The 17609-nt window shown below is 35.4% G+C and overlaps 1 protein-coding gene across 1 annotated transcript in view; it reads left to right on the top strand.

Moving 5' to 3' along the window:
* The window catches only part of CCDC6 (coiled-coil domain containing 6), a 35735-nt gene that overhangs the window by 12059 nt on the left and 6067 nt on the right, over window positions 1-17609 (top strand). The window contains exons 4-8 of the mRNA XM_085309332.1: window positions 1115-1243; window positions 7091-7194; window positions 8938-9098; window positions 11526-11682; window positions 14507-14607. Coding sequence (XP_085165458.1) covers window positions 1115-1243; window positions 7091-7194; window positions 8938-9098; window positions 11526-11682; window positions 14507-14607 — 652 coding nt within the window. The remainder of the gene's footprint in view (window positions 1-1114; window positions 1244-7090; window positions 7195-8937; window positions 9099-11525; window positions 11683-14506; window positions 14608-17609) is intronic.

Here is a 17609-nt window from a genome sequence, read left to right as displayed (position 1 = left end):
ATTTTTTCTAATTAAAATATTCTTCTTCACTGTGGATGCCTGGCAACCTTGACTTGTGTCCGTGGCTATCAGGTATGTCCCCAGGTTTTCCTCACTGAGCGCTGCAGAGACCTGTTGCACTGTCTTACTGTTTAACACATCTGGCTTACATGTTCTTCTGAGGTACCCAGAAGGGCTGACCTACCATAGTAAATTAGCAGGTGGTACAAGTACTTTCAATTTTTTATATTTAGGCAGACTACAGTGTAATCACACCATTCTTTTAGTGTAATTTACTTTTTGGTGGTTTACTTTTCAGTAAGTCAGACTCTCAYGTTTGCATCACGGTGACAGTGGTGATGATTTTTATATGTAGGCAGACCTGAATCTCTATCTCAAAGGGATGCTATCATGATCTTGACATTTAATGTTGAAAGTGACTGCTCCATACAATGATTTCTGTGCATTATAATGGACAGTTTTTGTATTTACATCTGGTTGTGAACTTTGAAGGATTTTTTAATTGGAAATCTTAACTGAAAAAAGATTTGTTCTCAACTGATGAGAAATTTATAGCATGCTTTTGTTGAAATATGTTTTATGTCATCAAAATCTTTTTGTTTGCATAAGAATAGATGTAAGACTTTTTTTAAAAAAATTATTGCACAATAATTCCATTAGTATGACTTCAGTCATGATTTTAAACTTTCAGCTGTCTGGGAGAAAGAAGAACCAATATCTGCATTTTAAGCTTTGCATACTCTTAAGAGGGTGCATTTAGATTAAATTTAATGCTTTTGTGAACACTAATATCTTTTCTATTTTTAAAATGTCAGTGATTTTTCTATCATGCTGTATTTCTAATACCAGAATGTATTATGTGACATTTTTGACTATTAAATATTTGAAAATGCAGTTTACTTCCATCTGCTTTATAAATTGAACACATTTTAAAATGTTGCTCTTAGAGATGCTGTTATTTGGATTTTGCATTTTCAAATAATCTGAGAACCACCAAATACTATCAGTGGAGAATTTAATATAAGAAATAGTGCATATAAATGCTGCATAATAAGTTCTTATACTATTATTTGTGTGATTAAAGCACTTGTCTSCTTGTCTCCTAAATATTTAGCTACAGCATGAGAAAGCTGAACTGGAGCAGCATTTAGAGCAAGAACAGGAATTTCAAGTGAACAAACTCATGAAGAAAATTAAAAAACTGGAAAATGATACTATTTCAAAGCAGCTCACCCTGGAACAGGTAATTGTTTTTTTTGTTTTTTTTTTCCAAAATTATGTAACTGCGGAACAAGAGATTTCAGAAAAAAATCGACTTGTTTTATGTTAGTTTTGACCTACTTAATTTTTAAATCTGTGAGAAACTGGATAGTATCAAGAATATAAAAAAGTGAGTTTAACTTTCAGTCAAAGCTACAAATCATTAACATAATTTATTATAGGAAATGTTCATTTCTGTTATGACCTTTACAACTCTTATTACCTTTAACACAAGCCTAACTCACATCTGTTAGGCAGCTGTTAGTGTTTATGAATGCTTTATAAGTAATGCTTCTTGTTGCTGTTCATCAGCTTTCACCATCCTAAAGCTGGGGAGAAAGACTGCCTGCCGCTTCTGATAGCAGTTAGGCACAAGAGTAAATCATATGTATGTGGCCTAGTTGTGCTCTRGGTCATCCTTTTATGGCAGTGTGGCAAGCCCAGGAATCTGGAACTGTTAGATGTCAACAGCATATATACTCGTGAAGAATGATTTGGGATTAGGCTACACCCTTTTTCTGTAGACAGCAATGAAGATTAGAGAGAAAATATCACTGGTTTTGGTCTTGAATTTCCACTGGAAGTTTAGATATTGGGACTGCTCATTTGTCTAACTTTACATGTGTRCCAAAGCATCTCAGCACTGTTAGTCTAAGTCCTGTTGGTTTGAAAGGCAGACTGATGAAAAATACAGATTAGTTAAAGAACTTTGGTTTTCTTGGCTTATAAAAGTCCTGCAAGTTGAATGGTGTAAGCATAGTACATTATTTCTGTGAATTTGTTTGCTGTTCTCATCATAAAACAATCATGGGCATGGAACTATTCTGTTGCAGGTGACTTGAAATTCTACCRGTTTTGTATTTGACTGTCTTGCTTCACTTGACGTTGTGAATAGATTAATTACTACGTAACTTAGTGATGAAATTGGAAGAAAGTAAGTGAAAATGATACTCAGAGCAAGAATTAACTCAAAATTTATATGTAGAGAAATCTATGGAACAAATTGAAAATTAAAAAATTAGGAATCATAGAATCAGTAAGGTTGGAAGGGACCTCTGGAGATCATCTAGTCCAACCTCCCTACTCAGCAGGGTCACCTAGAGCATGGTAGACAGGGTTGCATCCAGGCRGGCCTTGAAGATCTCCAGAGAAGGAGACTCCACAACCTCTCTGGGCAACCTGTCCCTGTGCTCCGTCACTCTCACAGGGAAGAAATTCCCCCTCACGGTCAAGTGGAACTTCCTGTGCTTCAGTTCCTGCCCATTGCCTCTTGTCCTGTCACACGGGACAACTGGAAAGAGTTTGTCCCCGTCCCCCTGACACCCTCCCTTCAGGTACTTGTACACATGGATAAGATCCCCCCTCAGTCTTCTCTTCCCCAGGCTGAAGAGGCCCAGCTCTCGCAGCCGTTCCTCGTAGGACAGATGCTCCAAGCCCTCTGATCATCCTTGTAGCCCTACGCTGGACTCTCTCCAGTAGCTCCATGTCTCTCTTGTACTGTGGAAAGATCTAGCTGCCAGCAAATCTTTAACCAGCATGGAAATTGATATAAAATTGAAATAACTTTCTTAGCCACAAGGTGGTGATGGTGGCCATTTAATCAAAATTGAAATGAATACAAATTAAGCTTACATACTGGATTGTTTTATTCTTTGAAATATCAGTATGAGCCACAACTGAAATTCTGTTGGTATTTATTTTGATACCATTATTTTGGGCAGAGTTGTGGAATCATTAAATTTGGAGCTTATTACTTTATTCAACTCTATAGCAATATCAAAAATAGATTGTTCAGAAAGCATATAAACTCAAAACTGAATTGCTTATGTTTTCTTTTTTGTCAAGTCTTTCACTTAAATATCTGACCTTTGAATATTGTTAAGGTGTTAAAGTGGCTCTCAGTCTTATTTTGAAGTTTATTGTATATTTAAATGCTATACATCATATACCTTTGTTTTCTCTTACAGTAAGATGTAATAAATCTCAAGTTACTTTGAACTTCGGCATGCATGTATACCACTTCCATGCATTTTTCTCTCCCTTTCATCACTTGTACAAATTCATACAAAGGCTTACTGCATTAATTGCAACGTGAAACAGCTGCCTTTGGGGCACATATGGTACTTAGCAAGAAGCTACCAGAAGTTGCAGCAGCACAATGTTGTGTTTGTACTTACTAGGAATTAAGGAAGAGTGAGTGCCACAGTTTTCAACATAGTCTTTGGGATACCTGTTATTTACAGGGCTTGTAACGAGTACTTCAGCAATGCCTCATATTTTGAACGTAATCTCATAGGACTGCATTACTTGCAGCTTTATACCTTCTAGATCTATCGCTGTCACCAGTGGTCAGATAGCTGCAACACTGATCGCTAAATTACTGTTTCTTTAAATGTGGAACGCGAATTACCTATGCTTTGATTCTTTTCTCGTTTGCTTCCTCTTATCTGAGCTGCTTATGCCACAGTTGACCAGAAGTTAGTTGTTTTATAGCAATGATGCTTCTGTAGAGTGTTGCTCTTAATTTCAAAAATGAAGTTGAGTCTTAGGTTTCAATTGTGACCCGTTTTAATTTTCTAAAGTCAGCCTGAAGCAACAGAACATTTTCTCTGAAGGCTAATGGTGAAGAATTTCACAACATGTGACTGTTTCATTAGCTGAATGTTTTAGTTAAAATGAACAGCAGTGGTCTTGTGCATTATAGTTCAGTGATTTGATAGGAAATAAAATAGCTGTCAGTTCTGCCCTACAGAGGCCRAGTCTGTGTGGTCTTTCTGTTACCCTTTTTAGTTGCTTTTTTATTTCATACAGTACAGTGGGTAACTAGAAGAGGTGCATTTAAAAGAAAAGAGAAATAACAACTTAGATGCTAATAATCCTCTCCTATATCCTGCTTATTTGAAAGGAGAAAAGGATCATAAAATATGTAAAATTTCCAGAAAAATATTCTTGGATAGAAGCGAAGAAATAAAGAGGGAAGGGTCAATGAGGAGCCAAGAGGGTTGTGGGCTTAGTCAGAGATTGTTTTCAACTTTCGTTGATTAGGAAGATCACTGTCATTTCAGAGGGAAACAATTGTGTTTGTAAGTAAGTTGGCAAGAAGGCTGAAGAAGCAGTAATCCAGGAATACACAGACAGTGGATATTGTAGCTGCATTTGAAGTAAGTGTGTGTGTGTGCGTGCACGTGCGTGAGAGAGAGAAACACGATGAAGATTAAAATGGAGAAATTACAGTCCAAAAAATCCAAGCAATACATCCTCCCTTTCCTATTGTGGCTGTAAAAATTAAATGCTGTTCAACTGGAATGTAGCTTGGGAACTCATGTAGACTTACAGTAATATTGACAGAGATTCTGCTTTGGTCTTGAGATATGATGCCATTGTGTTCACTTGAGTTCAAAATGTCATGAAGTTCCAAACAAATTCTTTGGCTGGAGTTTAAGTACACCGGAAACTACCTACAACAAAACAAATAGACCTCCAGTCTGAATGCCCTGCTCTGCTCAATATGCTGCAGTGGCCCTGTCCCGTAGATTCAATTCAAGGTTTTTCTCCTTAGATCTTTGAATATCCTGACGTATTCAAGGGAGGAACTGGGTCGATGCTTAAGACCAGCAAAGGAAGATGCTTGCTTCCAGTGTGTTCTCATATTGCTGGAAAAGCAGAGCTTTAGATCTTCTTCTTGCAACTCAGCTGCTTTGGTGGCTCATCAGAGYGTGTTTGTCAGGCTTCGGGGTACAACATGAGGCTTTTTTCTGGATTGTGGCTGGTGATTTGAACTTGTCACTATGCATGCTCACCTACACATAGGTTTCTAATTAATAGACTCTGCTGCCTTGGTGAGGGATGCTGTAACATCAAGGATAATTTCAGATTTTAAAATCGGAGGTTCTAAATATATCTGTGTCTAAATTCCAGTATGTGCTTTCTCATACCATTAAATTAAATACATTTACTTTCACTAGAATGTTTTTGTATTCCTATTTGGGCTAGTTCAGTAATGTAGTTGTAAAAATGATTAAGAAAGGTCAAAACAAGTGAATCTAAACCATATTCCATTAATTGATGCAAAAAACGTTGCTGCAGAATTACTGTTCTACAATCAACCTTTTTCATCATGTTTATTTAGGTAGCTTTCTGATATATTTAAGATATGCGTGTTGGTAATGCRAGAGCACAGCATACAAATTCTCAGAAAATTTTGTATATTTCCTTTCCTCTGAACTCTCTCAGCTCCAAACACTGGCCAAACAAGCTGGCGAGTGAGCAGTGCACTGAGCAGCCTCATCTCCTCAGGGGCTGAGCGAGCGTTTTCCCTCCGTGCCACCCCAGCTCTGGCAGTGTAGGAGTGAAGCACCTGTCAGGAACCAGAGTCTAATCAGGTGTAGACCAAGCGGGTTCCTTGTGACTTCTGATGTGTAAGGCTACATTCCTTATAAGGCCTACATGCCTAGTAATGTATGCAATCTAGAACCTGAGTTCAAACCTCATTTTTATTAAAAGTGGTAAGAACTGTGTCAGATGTGAAAAGCTTTGCTAAATATTTTCTGATTATTTTATGTTCCCCATTACTCATGAGTATTAATTTTTATATATATATATATATATATATATATATATATATATATATAAAACTCTCTCTCTCTCTCTCACACACACACACATGTTAAATATACTGTAACTAATTGTCCTCTTCTTTAAAGAAGAAAGTTGTACATAAACTTTTACTGCTGCCTGAAGCACGTAAGTTTCAGTTTGAATCTCTCGGTTAATATAGTAGCTGGAACAAAGGTCTTGTGAATTTAAATGTTACTGTAGTCCTTCAGCTATGGTGATGCAATAAACATGCAAGGAGATAACTTAATATCTCTGTTTTCAGTCTTTCCAAGTTGTAAAGTGGGTGTATTTGCCTATCAGGAAAGTGGTGAGTGTTAGCCAAGTCTTGGCTGGAAAAATAAGTCTGTAGTAGTTTCTGTCTGTAAAGGTATTGATCTATTCAAGTGTTTTTTCATTCCTGTTAACTTTTAGAGTTCAGCTGCTTACATTATTGAATACTGTTAGTATTCTAGTGTATTCTTGATAATATTTTAATTGTATTTGTTCTGAAACAGTAATAATAGAGTTTTCATGTGCAGTTACATCCACTTTTATTAGCTTGTATTTGAATTAAGAATATTTGTTCACACAATAAGTGAATGTGAATAATGTCAACTTCAGTATTGTATTTTATAAAGCCTTTGCTAAGATCGAAATAAGCGATTCTGCTAGTAAGGACTGATGCTGTAACGCTTATGGCAGTCCTTTTTCTTTTGCTATTTTTGTTATGTTGCACTGGATCTAACACAAGGCAAACATGTTTTCTGCTGTTTCTGGCATACTTAAAGGTGATTATTCTGGTAAAAATGTCTAATTTTTTTTCCCAAGAATAAATGTCTACACATTAGAACATAGTATTAAATTCAGTTTGAACTTTAGAAATTCATGGAATAGGAGACATCTCTTAATAGACTTGTCATTTCATCAGTTGCTGCATATTGGCTCTGACCAACCATGAAATAAAGAAGAACTTGAAACCTGAACAAGTTCTATGGGAAAAATTTCTATGTTAAGGACTTAACAATTGTGCAGCTCCAGAATTCCTTGAATTTTTTCACAAAATCTGGCCCTGTGACCAATGTGGTGTTCCCAGTGCTGACTTCCTTTTCGCTTCCTCCTTGGTATCTTAGAGCACCACATAAAACAACTTCATCATGGTAACAAAATTCCGTAGTAACAGTTCTTTGCAGAAAATACATCACTGTCGTTTTCACTGATTGTTTTTCCTCCTCAGCTAAGACGTGAGAAGATTGACCTTGAAAATACTTTGGAACAAGAACAAGAAGCACTAGTGAATCGACTCTGGAAGAGAATGGATAAGCTTGAAGCAGAAAAACGGTTTGTCTTGTTGCAGTTTGTTTATTACTGTGGAAGAAGCACTGTCTAATACTTAGCTCTGGTTTAAATACAGTTGTCTCAGTCCCACAGGCATTGTTTAATTTATGAAAACACGGAGGTTAAAGTAGTTGTAAAGCTCCTTCTTTTCATGATATTACATGCTTGACTGCCTAAACTAGATGCAATTAAGTAGTGTAAGAAGTGAGCTGGGAAAGCTGGAAACAATTTACTGATTTTTTTTTTTTTTTTTTTTTTTTTTGATTGCTGGTAGACTTTTATACCTTCTTTTCTTAGGTCAGGTTTGTGTGTTGGCCAAAGAAAATAATATGACATTTTAGTGTATCGATTATATGGGAAGCTCTTGTTGCTTCTCTGTCTCCTTGAAGAAGACTTAGCTTTTTCTCTATGATGTACTCTTGTGTCATTGAGGCTTCCTGCTGCTTCTTCAATAGAAGTAAAAATAATGAGGCTTTATGTTCCTGGAAAAGCTAAAAATACATATTAAAGGGAGCCTCTGGAGGGGAGCATATTCTAAGAACTCTGCTTTTTGTGGGGAGTAGAGGAGAAGCAATGATGAATGCCTTACTTCCTACTCTACATTGTTAGGAGAGTTATGTTAATACGACTCCATGAATCCCGATCGGTGCCTTGGCAAACACCTGAGACTACATGAACTGCAATTTTTGTAGTTTTGTTTTGCGGAGCCYTGCTGAGTGGAAGGTGCTCTGAAGAGCTTCATGTAATATTCAACAGTGGTAAAGCCATATAGTGGATAGGCCTTTGGTAGGATTTTTTATGCATCTTGGTCTTTAAAACTTTTTTAAACCAAACTATTTCTGGTTTAATCTATCCCAGACTGTGTGCCTTCTTACCAGGAGGTACAATTGAGTCATAGACCATGTTTTAATATGACTTTGTATGGCTTGTGTATATCCTAGACCATGCAAAGAGTTATGCTTGCATAGTGCTGTATCTGCTCTTCAGGGCAGAGTTGGATGTGACATATCAACGTATTTCTAATGAACTGTTTCCTGTTTTCASATGGAAAAGTACTTATGTAAACTCCAAGAATCTTAACTTAGAACATCAGTATCTGCAGTATGCTTATTTCTTTATATGAAAAGTTTGTTACTCCTGACTTCACAGGAAGGTATTTGACTATGTGAGAAGAGCATGATGAGAAGTATTTTTCTCTTTGCAGATAATAAAGCGAATATCTGCTTCAGAAACTGTCAATAAAGTTTTCTTTCACCAATCCAATGAATATTGACCAGCAGTGCACAAAAACTTGTGCATCATTGGGAGTACTGTTTTTCATTTTTTATCTTAGATATGTTGTCTTCATCTTAGAACATAAATAAAACGTTCCAAAGAAATTAAACAAACTTGATTAGAAACAATCTTGTGGAAGTAGGGTTTTTAATGTAAAACTGAAGTACCTGTATATAGTCCAAAGTGGTTTATTTTTCCAAACTATAGGCAGAAATGTTTGCCACTGTCAACATCTGAACATTTAAGAAAATCCCCTTAAAGGTGTCCCTGGACAACAAATTTTCTTTTTCCTATTTNAAAAAAAAAAAAAAAAAAAAAAAAAAAAAAAAAAAGCATTATAAATCCCCAGAAAACTCTCCCAAACAAAAACGATCATTAATGTAAATCCTAGTATTTGTCTATCAGAATCCTTGCAGTGAGTGTTTGGTTTTGTTAGAATTGATGGTAAAATTTTAACTCTTTTTCATACAGAATTTTACAGGAAAAGTTAGACCAGCCAGTATCTGCTCCACCATCACCCAGAGACATATCAATGGAGATAGATTCTCCAGAAAATATGATGAGACATATCAGATTTTTAAAGAATGAAGTGGAAAGGTTAAAGAAACAACTGAGGGCTGCACAATTACAGCGTGAGTAAACAGCTTACCTTTAAATCTTTTTAAATTTCTATAATGTAAGATTTTTTTTTTTGTCTAGAATTTCGTGAGTTTGATATTTGGGACAGAAAACATTTCTTTTTAAATTCAGACACTTAGCGGTGTTTTGACATAAAATTCTTCAAAACTCAYCTATGAAGTACATTGTAAGAGTCTAGTTACAAGTTAAGACTTAAAAGAATTTCTAGCTAGCAAAATAAAATTCACTTATAAGCAGTTCACTTGTTAAGTGATTCTGGCTACCTTTAAAGACCTGTTTGTAGCTTTATTTTAAAAGTAATTGTTAAGGTAGCCTTTTGACTTCACAGTATAGCAAAACAAGTAACTGGCTGTGTTCTTACTTATGTGATACAATTTTGGAAAGATATAGAATAAATAGTTATAGAAGCCCACCTGTTTCTGTTGGGAAAAGTGGCATAGATTCTTTGCCAGCAGTAGAAAGCCCGGTTTTTGCCATACCTTTTAAAGGTGAGGATGTCATTTTGAAGCACTTGTTCTTAGATGACAAAAAGATCACTTGTTTTTCTCCATGATCTTTGTTACCCCCTAGCTTCATCTCTTTGTGCTAAATCTAAAATTTCTGTTTTAAGTTCACGAATTATGCCTTTTTTTGGTAGCACGGTTTCTGATCAGGAACATTATCTTTCTAAATAAGTAGACACCTACTTATGAGTTGATAGATACAAAAACTCTGGAAAGGTGGAAAATGGACAGTGTTCTCCCCCTTTAGTGTGCTATTCCTGAGAGACCAACTAGAACATTTCAGCTACTATTTAGAGAAATAACTTGCTAGAGGCAATGACCTTCTTTACAGACAGAGATGATGGGAGAGTGCTCTTGCACAGAGGCTTTGTGCCCGAGTTCGTGGCATTAATAATTTGTCAGCTAAAAGAAGATAAGGAATGGTAATCTTTGTACTTGCCAGTTTTGCACTGTAGTGTCCCTGAACTTCACAATGAGAACAAGGCCTTTGATACAAAGCACTCTGTGTGCGGATCTAGCCTAATTAATTAGCTTTGAAGTGTTCTTTTTTATTTTTAAGTGATTTCTTGTTGAATTATTGTGATTTAGAGTAAAATTTTAGAAGCATTTTAAAGACAATCTCTTTGAAAATTAGATTTAGGATTAGAATTTTTTTATTTATGAATAGATTAAACATAGCTGTATTAATGATAGCAACACTGATAAATAATTGATTTACTGGTTTATAGGCTGCTTGCAAGTTGAAGATCAAATTGAAATACACTTTTCAGAAGGAAGTTTGTTGATTGCAGAGTGTAATCGTTAGAGAACCTCTACTACTATTGATAAATACTTACTGAAGTCTACTGACTAAATTTTGATATTTGTATTACATTTTGTTTTTTCAAAGTACTTACTTCCTGTCTAGGAAATGTATTGGTATAATACCGGTTGTAAATATGTAATACTGTTATGTTTGGGGAAGAAGTGATACTAATATTTCCGCAGAGTAGAGAGAAATGCAGCATTGGGAAAGTAGTACTTCCACAGAATTGGAGATAAATTGTGTTTTTATTGCCAGCTTGGGAACAAGATTCTAAAACAAGAATATTCTTCCGATTGAAARATGTTGCAAAAAGAAATGACTATAAAAATTTTAACTATCAAAGAATGCACTGTATGTTTGATAAAGTACTAGAAGGTCTTAGAGAATGGTATAGGTAGTAAGTCTCCATTTTATTTAAAAACTGTGTCAAAATGCTTCATAGTTTTCCATAATTTGATTTAACCCCTTTAGTCTGTGATGCCAGCTATTTAAGTGGTGTTTGTTCAACTCTGTTTAGAACTGAAAAGTTTAATAGCCCATTGATATAAAGAGAAAATCACTTTTTGGCTTTTAATACTGCTACCTGTCCTCCTGGCAAATCTCTATGATAAAGTGCAATTGAAAGTACCCAAGGTAGCAATTTAACATAGGTTTTAGTGTTTTATCTTTCAGAACTTGTTTTGTGTTTATTTGCTAGAAGAGGAAATACATCTTTAATATAATTTCTTTCCTGTGTTGTAGTAAAATCTTTGTAAACATAAAATTCCAGTATTTTGAAAGGAGTCGTCATGTTTTTTTTTCTTTATGGCTTAGTTTTACTATTTTTTATGAACTTTTGCTCTACTTTTCAAATCCATTTAACTAAGTACTCTAAAACCTTTTGCTTTTTACTTTTATTTCCCAATTTTCTGTCAGACAGCTATTTGTTCTAGTAGCTGCCATTCTGAATTAGGCTTTGAAGCAGACATAGAGATGGAACATCTGAATGGTCCATTCTGAGCACTTTCCACGCCTTTGTCCTTGAAGTATTTAAGTAAATTCAAGTGCCTCATATTTGCCTGTCTGTGAAGTGGAATTTTATTCACATTTTAACAAAAGTTTCTGAATTTCAGATTCAGAGAAGATGGCGCAATATTTGGAAGAGGAGCGTCATATGAGAGAAGAAAACTTGAGGCTTCAAAGAAAATTGCAGAGGGAGATGGAACGCAGGGAAGCACTCTGCAGGCAACTGTCAGAAAGTGAATCCAGCTTAGAAATGGATGATGAAAGGTTTGTATTTTCTAGCTATCTAGAGATGCTGTCATCAAGCTTATTAATCAATATCCATACTTCTTTCTGAATATTATAGAATGAGTATTTATAGAAATGACCTGTTTATAGGTTTAATATATGTTGAAATGAAATGATCTGTGGAGCTGATGTTCAGGATTATTAACTCATGGTACCTTTGTTTTGCCCCTAACTCTGAAAATGCCAAGAAGTTTGTGAGGCAGGTAGGAGCAATGTCCTTACCTGGGGCTAATTTGTCTCTTGCAGAAAATATGTCACACAGGAATCTTAGCCAAATCCGGGGTGAGTAATACATAAAGCCTTAGAGTAAGAAAGAAGGAAGCATTTCAAGAACTCTTGAGTTGTTCTTGATGAGCTGTGCCTATTGCACGTCATATGTTGTGTTATGAACATAACATCCTTGTTTTTTCTCTATTGTGATCTGCATTGCACTGACCTTACAGATAGTATTGAACTTTTCATGGTTTTATATAATGCCTTTCAGTATTTCCTCACATCATAGTGATATGACAGTATTGTATCTTGAAAGAGGTTTTAAGTACACTTTGAATAAAACATTCTTGTTTCTTATCAAATGCTCACAGTTTTTTGTACTATTTTACATTATTTTGGATTGATAGTGATCCTTTAAAGAGTGAAGAAAAAGTCATCCCGTGCTGTGTATTCTTCTGATACAGAGATATTTCTTCTTGGGTCATTAGTATATTTGTTATCAGACATAATTAGAAAACAAAGTATCAGATATTTTGTTTCAAGGAATACCCTTAGAAAATTCAAAACAATGTTTTCTTTTTAGTGAAATACTAGGCAACAATATATTGCAGTAATAGCTGACACTGTGATATACTGAAAGCTGTACAAATTAGACAATTGTTAGATTCTAGTGTTTTGAGTCTGCTTTTATTATCCTAATGTTTTCTGCAAATACTTACATTATAATAGAAATACCAAATCAAGTAATGAGCTTGGATTTGTTTCTGTTCTCTAATACTTAGTGAAAATTTGAATTTATGTAAAATATTAGTGTTCATCCAGAAAGAATGGGCTATGCTAAGTATGAAACATAGGAAAAAAAGTTATTAAGTATTGTATACTTGTAAGAAATTTCATTGTCATCTTATTGATTTGCATGATACTACAAAGACATGACAAAATCCCCCCCAAAAGGGCAATTTGCATTATAATTAATAAAAAGTAAACTAAATGAGGAAGCAGAAAACAGAGCTATTAGAATGGTAATTCTTAGGAAATTACTGTAYAGACAATTACGGAACAAAATGTAGTTTGATTTGAAACTGTTAATTTTTATCAGTTTGCGTTTTCTTCTTAAAAATGATGATGCTGATGGATCAATATCCAGGTTTTTCTGTTGCATTCGTAGTTGATACTCATTTTTTTTAGATGTGGGTAGGTGAAGATGCCTCGCTGAATGTGAAATACACAGCTTTCCCAACATTTCTTCCCCCTGACTAGCAGTAGCTTTGTTTTCTCAATCCTTCATCCTATTTTCTGGAGTAATAGGGAAATTTCTGAAACCAGGAAGCATACTAATGGTGTGCTGTTATTCCAAATGACATCATCCAGGTAACTAGGATGACTCTTACGGAAGACTGTCTCTATGGAAAATAAAATAAGGTTAAATCATAAAGATCTGTGCTTATTTGCATTACAAGTGATTTTTGTGGTGTACGAGTAACCTAGTTAGCTTAACTTAACAAACTTTGCTACCACTAGCTATTTGGAAAAACTTGCAATTAAGTAAACTCTAATTCGTCAACTGTTGTTCTATATTGCAACTACTCCTGTTACTTGTCCAGTAAAAATACAAAGCTAAATGTAATGGTGTAAATCTGGCAGTACTGATTTGCAAATTTATCTGCAGGAGGAGGAGAGCAGGGGGGGACCTCTAATCTAGACAATGACTGAAAAATCTAGAGGGGAAATTATATAAGCAAGTCAACCTGAACACTGCCAGCATAGCATTATGGAAAAAATAAATTAGACTACTTTCCATGTATAAAAAAGTAAGTGGCAAGCAAGAGCAGCTGGTATAATTTTAAATTCCTTTTATATGAGGTAGGACTTGATGATTGATCCAATATATGCAGTGAAGGAGGTACAAACTAATACCACTGAAATTATCATAGATGAGATAAAACGCCTTGCCTGAGATTCTAATTTGCTAGCTTATCAAAAAGAAGATTTGGAGCTGTCCTACTCTACAGCCTGTATCTTTACAGGGACAATGTAGTGGGTTCAAAATAGCTCTCTGTTGTATTGGCAAAAGACATAATGAGCAGACGGCTAGAGGCTGAAGCTGGAAGGATGCATGTACCAAATAGGACGTGCTTCTAACTGTGAGGCTGACTAGCTGTTGGAACAAATTATCAGAACTATAATGGCTTTTTCACCTCTTTGCGATTTCAAATTAATGCTGATTGTCTTTTCAGAAAGATATATTTCAGCCAGATAAGCTATTGAATTCAAGATAGAAACAAAGTGTAAAGTGGAAGAAGATAGTATAGGTCAGTGCCTTAATATGTACTATTCCAATTGTGTGCAACATGTATGGTTTTAACTGCAGATGACTTAAGATAAGTCCTGTTATTTCCATTGCAAATTAAGCCGATAATTGTGCCTTTGGCAACGAAAAGAATATTCTTGTCATGATTTCCTAAAAGTGATTGGTCCAATGCTAATCTAATATATTTTTATGGGAATTGAAAATACCACAGTGGAGCATTTAAAACATGGCACATTTTTAGAAAGTTTGATCTAATTATTCTTTACCTTTTTTTGTTAGATATTTTAATGAGATGTCTGCACAAGGATTAAGACCTCGCACTGTGTCCAGTCCTATCCCTTATACACCCTCACCAAGTTCTAGCAGACCTATATCACCTGGTAAATATTTAAGTTTCTAAAGTTTTTGTATGCATCACGTAGTAATGTACTCTATTAATATATTTAGGTAAATAGCCTTTGAGAGCTAATCTAGGAAAAAGTGCATCATAAATGTAAGGGTAGTTTTGCCTTAGACTTCTCCTAGTGCAGCATGTTTCAGAGTATTCTGTTTTACACTATGACCACATATTAAAGTCAATTAAGCTGTCATTTGAGCCCTCCCTTTCCTTCCTCCTCCCCTAGCCCCACAACAAGGCACATAAGTCAAATAGGTTTCCAGAATTTAGTGATGAACTAGTAATGGGGTGGTGGTTGTTGTTTCTACATGAAAAACTTCTTGAAGACTAATTTTGAAAATGTTGGAAAGAAAGGTCCATTTCTCTGTATTGGAAGAGTGGCTTTTGTTCTTCTGCTAATTTCTATTGTAAATCAATTACCATAAAATTTAGAATCCCTCTCTCTAGTATTTTGTGTAAGAAAAGCAAACTAACCTTTTCTGAATATAATAAATGGATGATATTTTCTTTGGAATTCCAAAAGAACCTGAATGGATTATACCTAACCTCAAAAAATTGGCTTTTTAACTGAATGTATTTTTTTTTTTAAGTCAAAGGAAATACATTTGTTTGTAATTTTTTTTTTTTGACTGCCATTAAAATTACTGGAAGTTGCCATTGAACATCCACTGGAAGTTGCTGGCCACAGATGTTATAGGTGATCACAAATTCACTTGTATATAATGGAGCAAATCCTGCATACCCTGCTTTCTCAGGTTCTCCTTTAGAGCCTAACAGGAAGAATCTTACGCAAGGGCGAATGAGATGTGCTGTATACCGACACATTCTGCAAAATGAGATTTAGACATTTTCTTACACAGGTCTGCTAGAACATATCAAATGTCTTTAAACTCTTTGGTTTTCAAGCTTAACTTTATTTTTTCAGAAGGACTCCAAATAGTTTTCATCTTGATGTTGGTAAAAGAGTAAATTAACTATAGCTGTAAGCCTTGTTATTATGTTTGAAATATGTATGATGATGGTTTGTTTTTTTTGAGAGTTTTAGGTTTTAGAGGGTTGTGAATGAGCTAAATCTCTTGACTTCCAAAGTTTTGCAAGATATATTACCAGGAAAATGATGTATATTTCCTAATCTTTAGCATGTAACTTGGTGAACAGAAATGTGATCATACAAGTAAATATTCTGAAACAATTACTTTGGACATTCGTGGTTATACACCCGCAGCTTTCTTAATGGTCTAATACGCAGGTGCACACTGCCTGCAGTCCCAGTGGTGGTTATGAAAAGCAGGCRTGGGGGAAACTGGCACTGTGCAGGCTTGTGTCCTAGCCCTACCTAGAAATGTACCCACCTGAGATGCTGCTGTGTCCGTGCTAGAGTACTTTGTTAGCTTGTTGCTTCTACACTGGAGTTGAAACTCATTCGTAGTTCTCTGCTGACTGTTATATCAGCTGCCTCTTCTAATAGGAAGCAGAGTCTTGCATCCTAGTGGAATTATATTACGTAGGTAGGGAATGCCAAAATGCAGTCTGAAACTGAGTTAGAAATAAAGCTCAATTGATCATTTCTAATGGAGTTCACAGTGTTGGTCGTGTTTGTATAGTAGTAACTGTTCTAGGCTAGCAGTTTTGCACAGGCAGCTATGTTACTGTCTTCTTTCTCTCATGAATTAATATCTGCAGTTGATAGTGTCAGACTTCAGAAAAATAGAAGCAGCAACTTGTTAGAGGACTAATGAGATCAGGAGGGAATTTCATACAACTGTATGTATAAATACAGTAGTTGATGAAAACAAATAGTTTTTGAGTGAATTTTAGATATAAAGTAATGCAGTAAGATTATGCCAAAAGTACCCAGCACAAAATAATGCAACAGTTAAATTTTGCATCAAGTAACTGTGGTGTTTGGCATGTTTCCTTTGGGAAATGATGAACTGGAATTTGTGGAAAAACAGTTTGAAACTATTTAGAAGTACTCTAATTTCATGTGGGTAGCCAGGGCAGGTTTAATGAGTCAGACTCTTGCCCTGAGTCCTGGAGCCTTTTGTGCTTGCCTGGCTTGAGATTATTCTTTTGGGAGGCTCTGCCTGAAGCCGAGATGCTGTTGAGGTTTGCATGGTGTGTGAAAGTGTGAATATTAGGCAGCTCGGGGGAAGGTTGCTGTYATTACCAATGAGTCTTTTCTCTAGGCTAGATAAACTGTTTCATGCTTGGCTTTTGCAAATAGACTAGGTACATAGATTTTGGGCTACAGAAATATAACTGAACTACCTTGGATGTGTGTGCACTGCTCTGGTGTCACTTCTTTGACTGCCTTGTGGACTTAGACTTGCATTTGTAAAACTTACGGAGCTGTTTTTACCTGAGGCAGTTCAAAATTAGAATGTTGCAAGGTGACTTAAAGCTTTATTTTGTTCTTTCTTGTTCTGGGTTTTTGTCTTTGTCTTGAAACACAGTTGTCACTTCATTCTAGTTTTTAGAATTAACTTGAACACTGACTTGTGTTTCTGTCCTAGTGCTTGCAGAACTCTTATTCACAAAATATGCTGTATAAACAATTAAATTAGGTAGTCAGAAAACAGATTATTTTTTGTTTAAACTTTTGCATTACTTAACTGTTCTAAAATGTCAGTGATTCCCCTGGAATTGCTGGTAATTTTCAGCAGACACATGTTGGTCATGGAGTGGCATCAGCCTCCTAGTTTAAAGAGGCAGGGGAAGTATAATATATTTTCTTGCATGACTTTAGTTATTTGAGGCTTGAGTTCTTTTCCTGAGATGTTGTTTTATCAAACATAGGTAGTTAAGAACAAATCCAGGTATTGGAATATACTTTAAGTGCGGTGGCACTATGTTGTGTTGCTTTAGTGTTGCAGAAGTATGACAGCTGTCAAATCCAACATATTGTTATGAAAGTTTCATAGGTACTTAGAAATTTTTTGGTCCTGCTTCTCTAAAACAGTTGTTGGTTTCTGATACCAAACA

Source organism: Rhea americana, unplaced genomic scaffold (assembly GCF_003343005.1).
Source record: "Rhea americana isolate MKP2758 unplaced genomic scaffold, rheAme1 scaffold_296, whole genome shotgun sequence".
In the NCBI taxonomy this organism is placed as follows: domain Eukaryota; kingdom Metazoa; phylum Chordata; class Aves; order Rheiformes; family Rheidae; genus Rhea; species Rhea americana.
The sequence above is the reverse complement of the archived record's forward strand: the minus strand, read 5'-3'. Positions and strand labels throughout refer to the sequence as shown.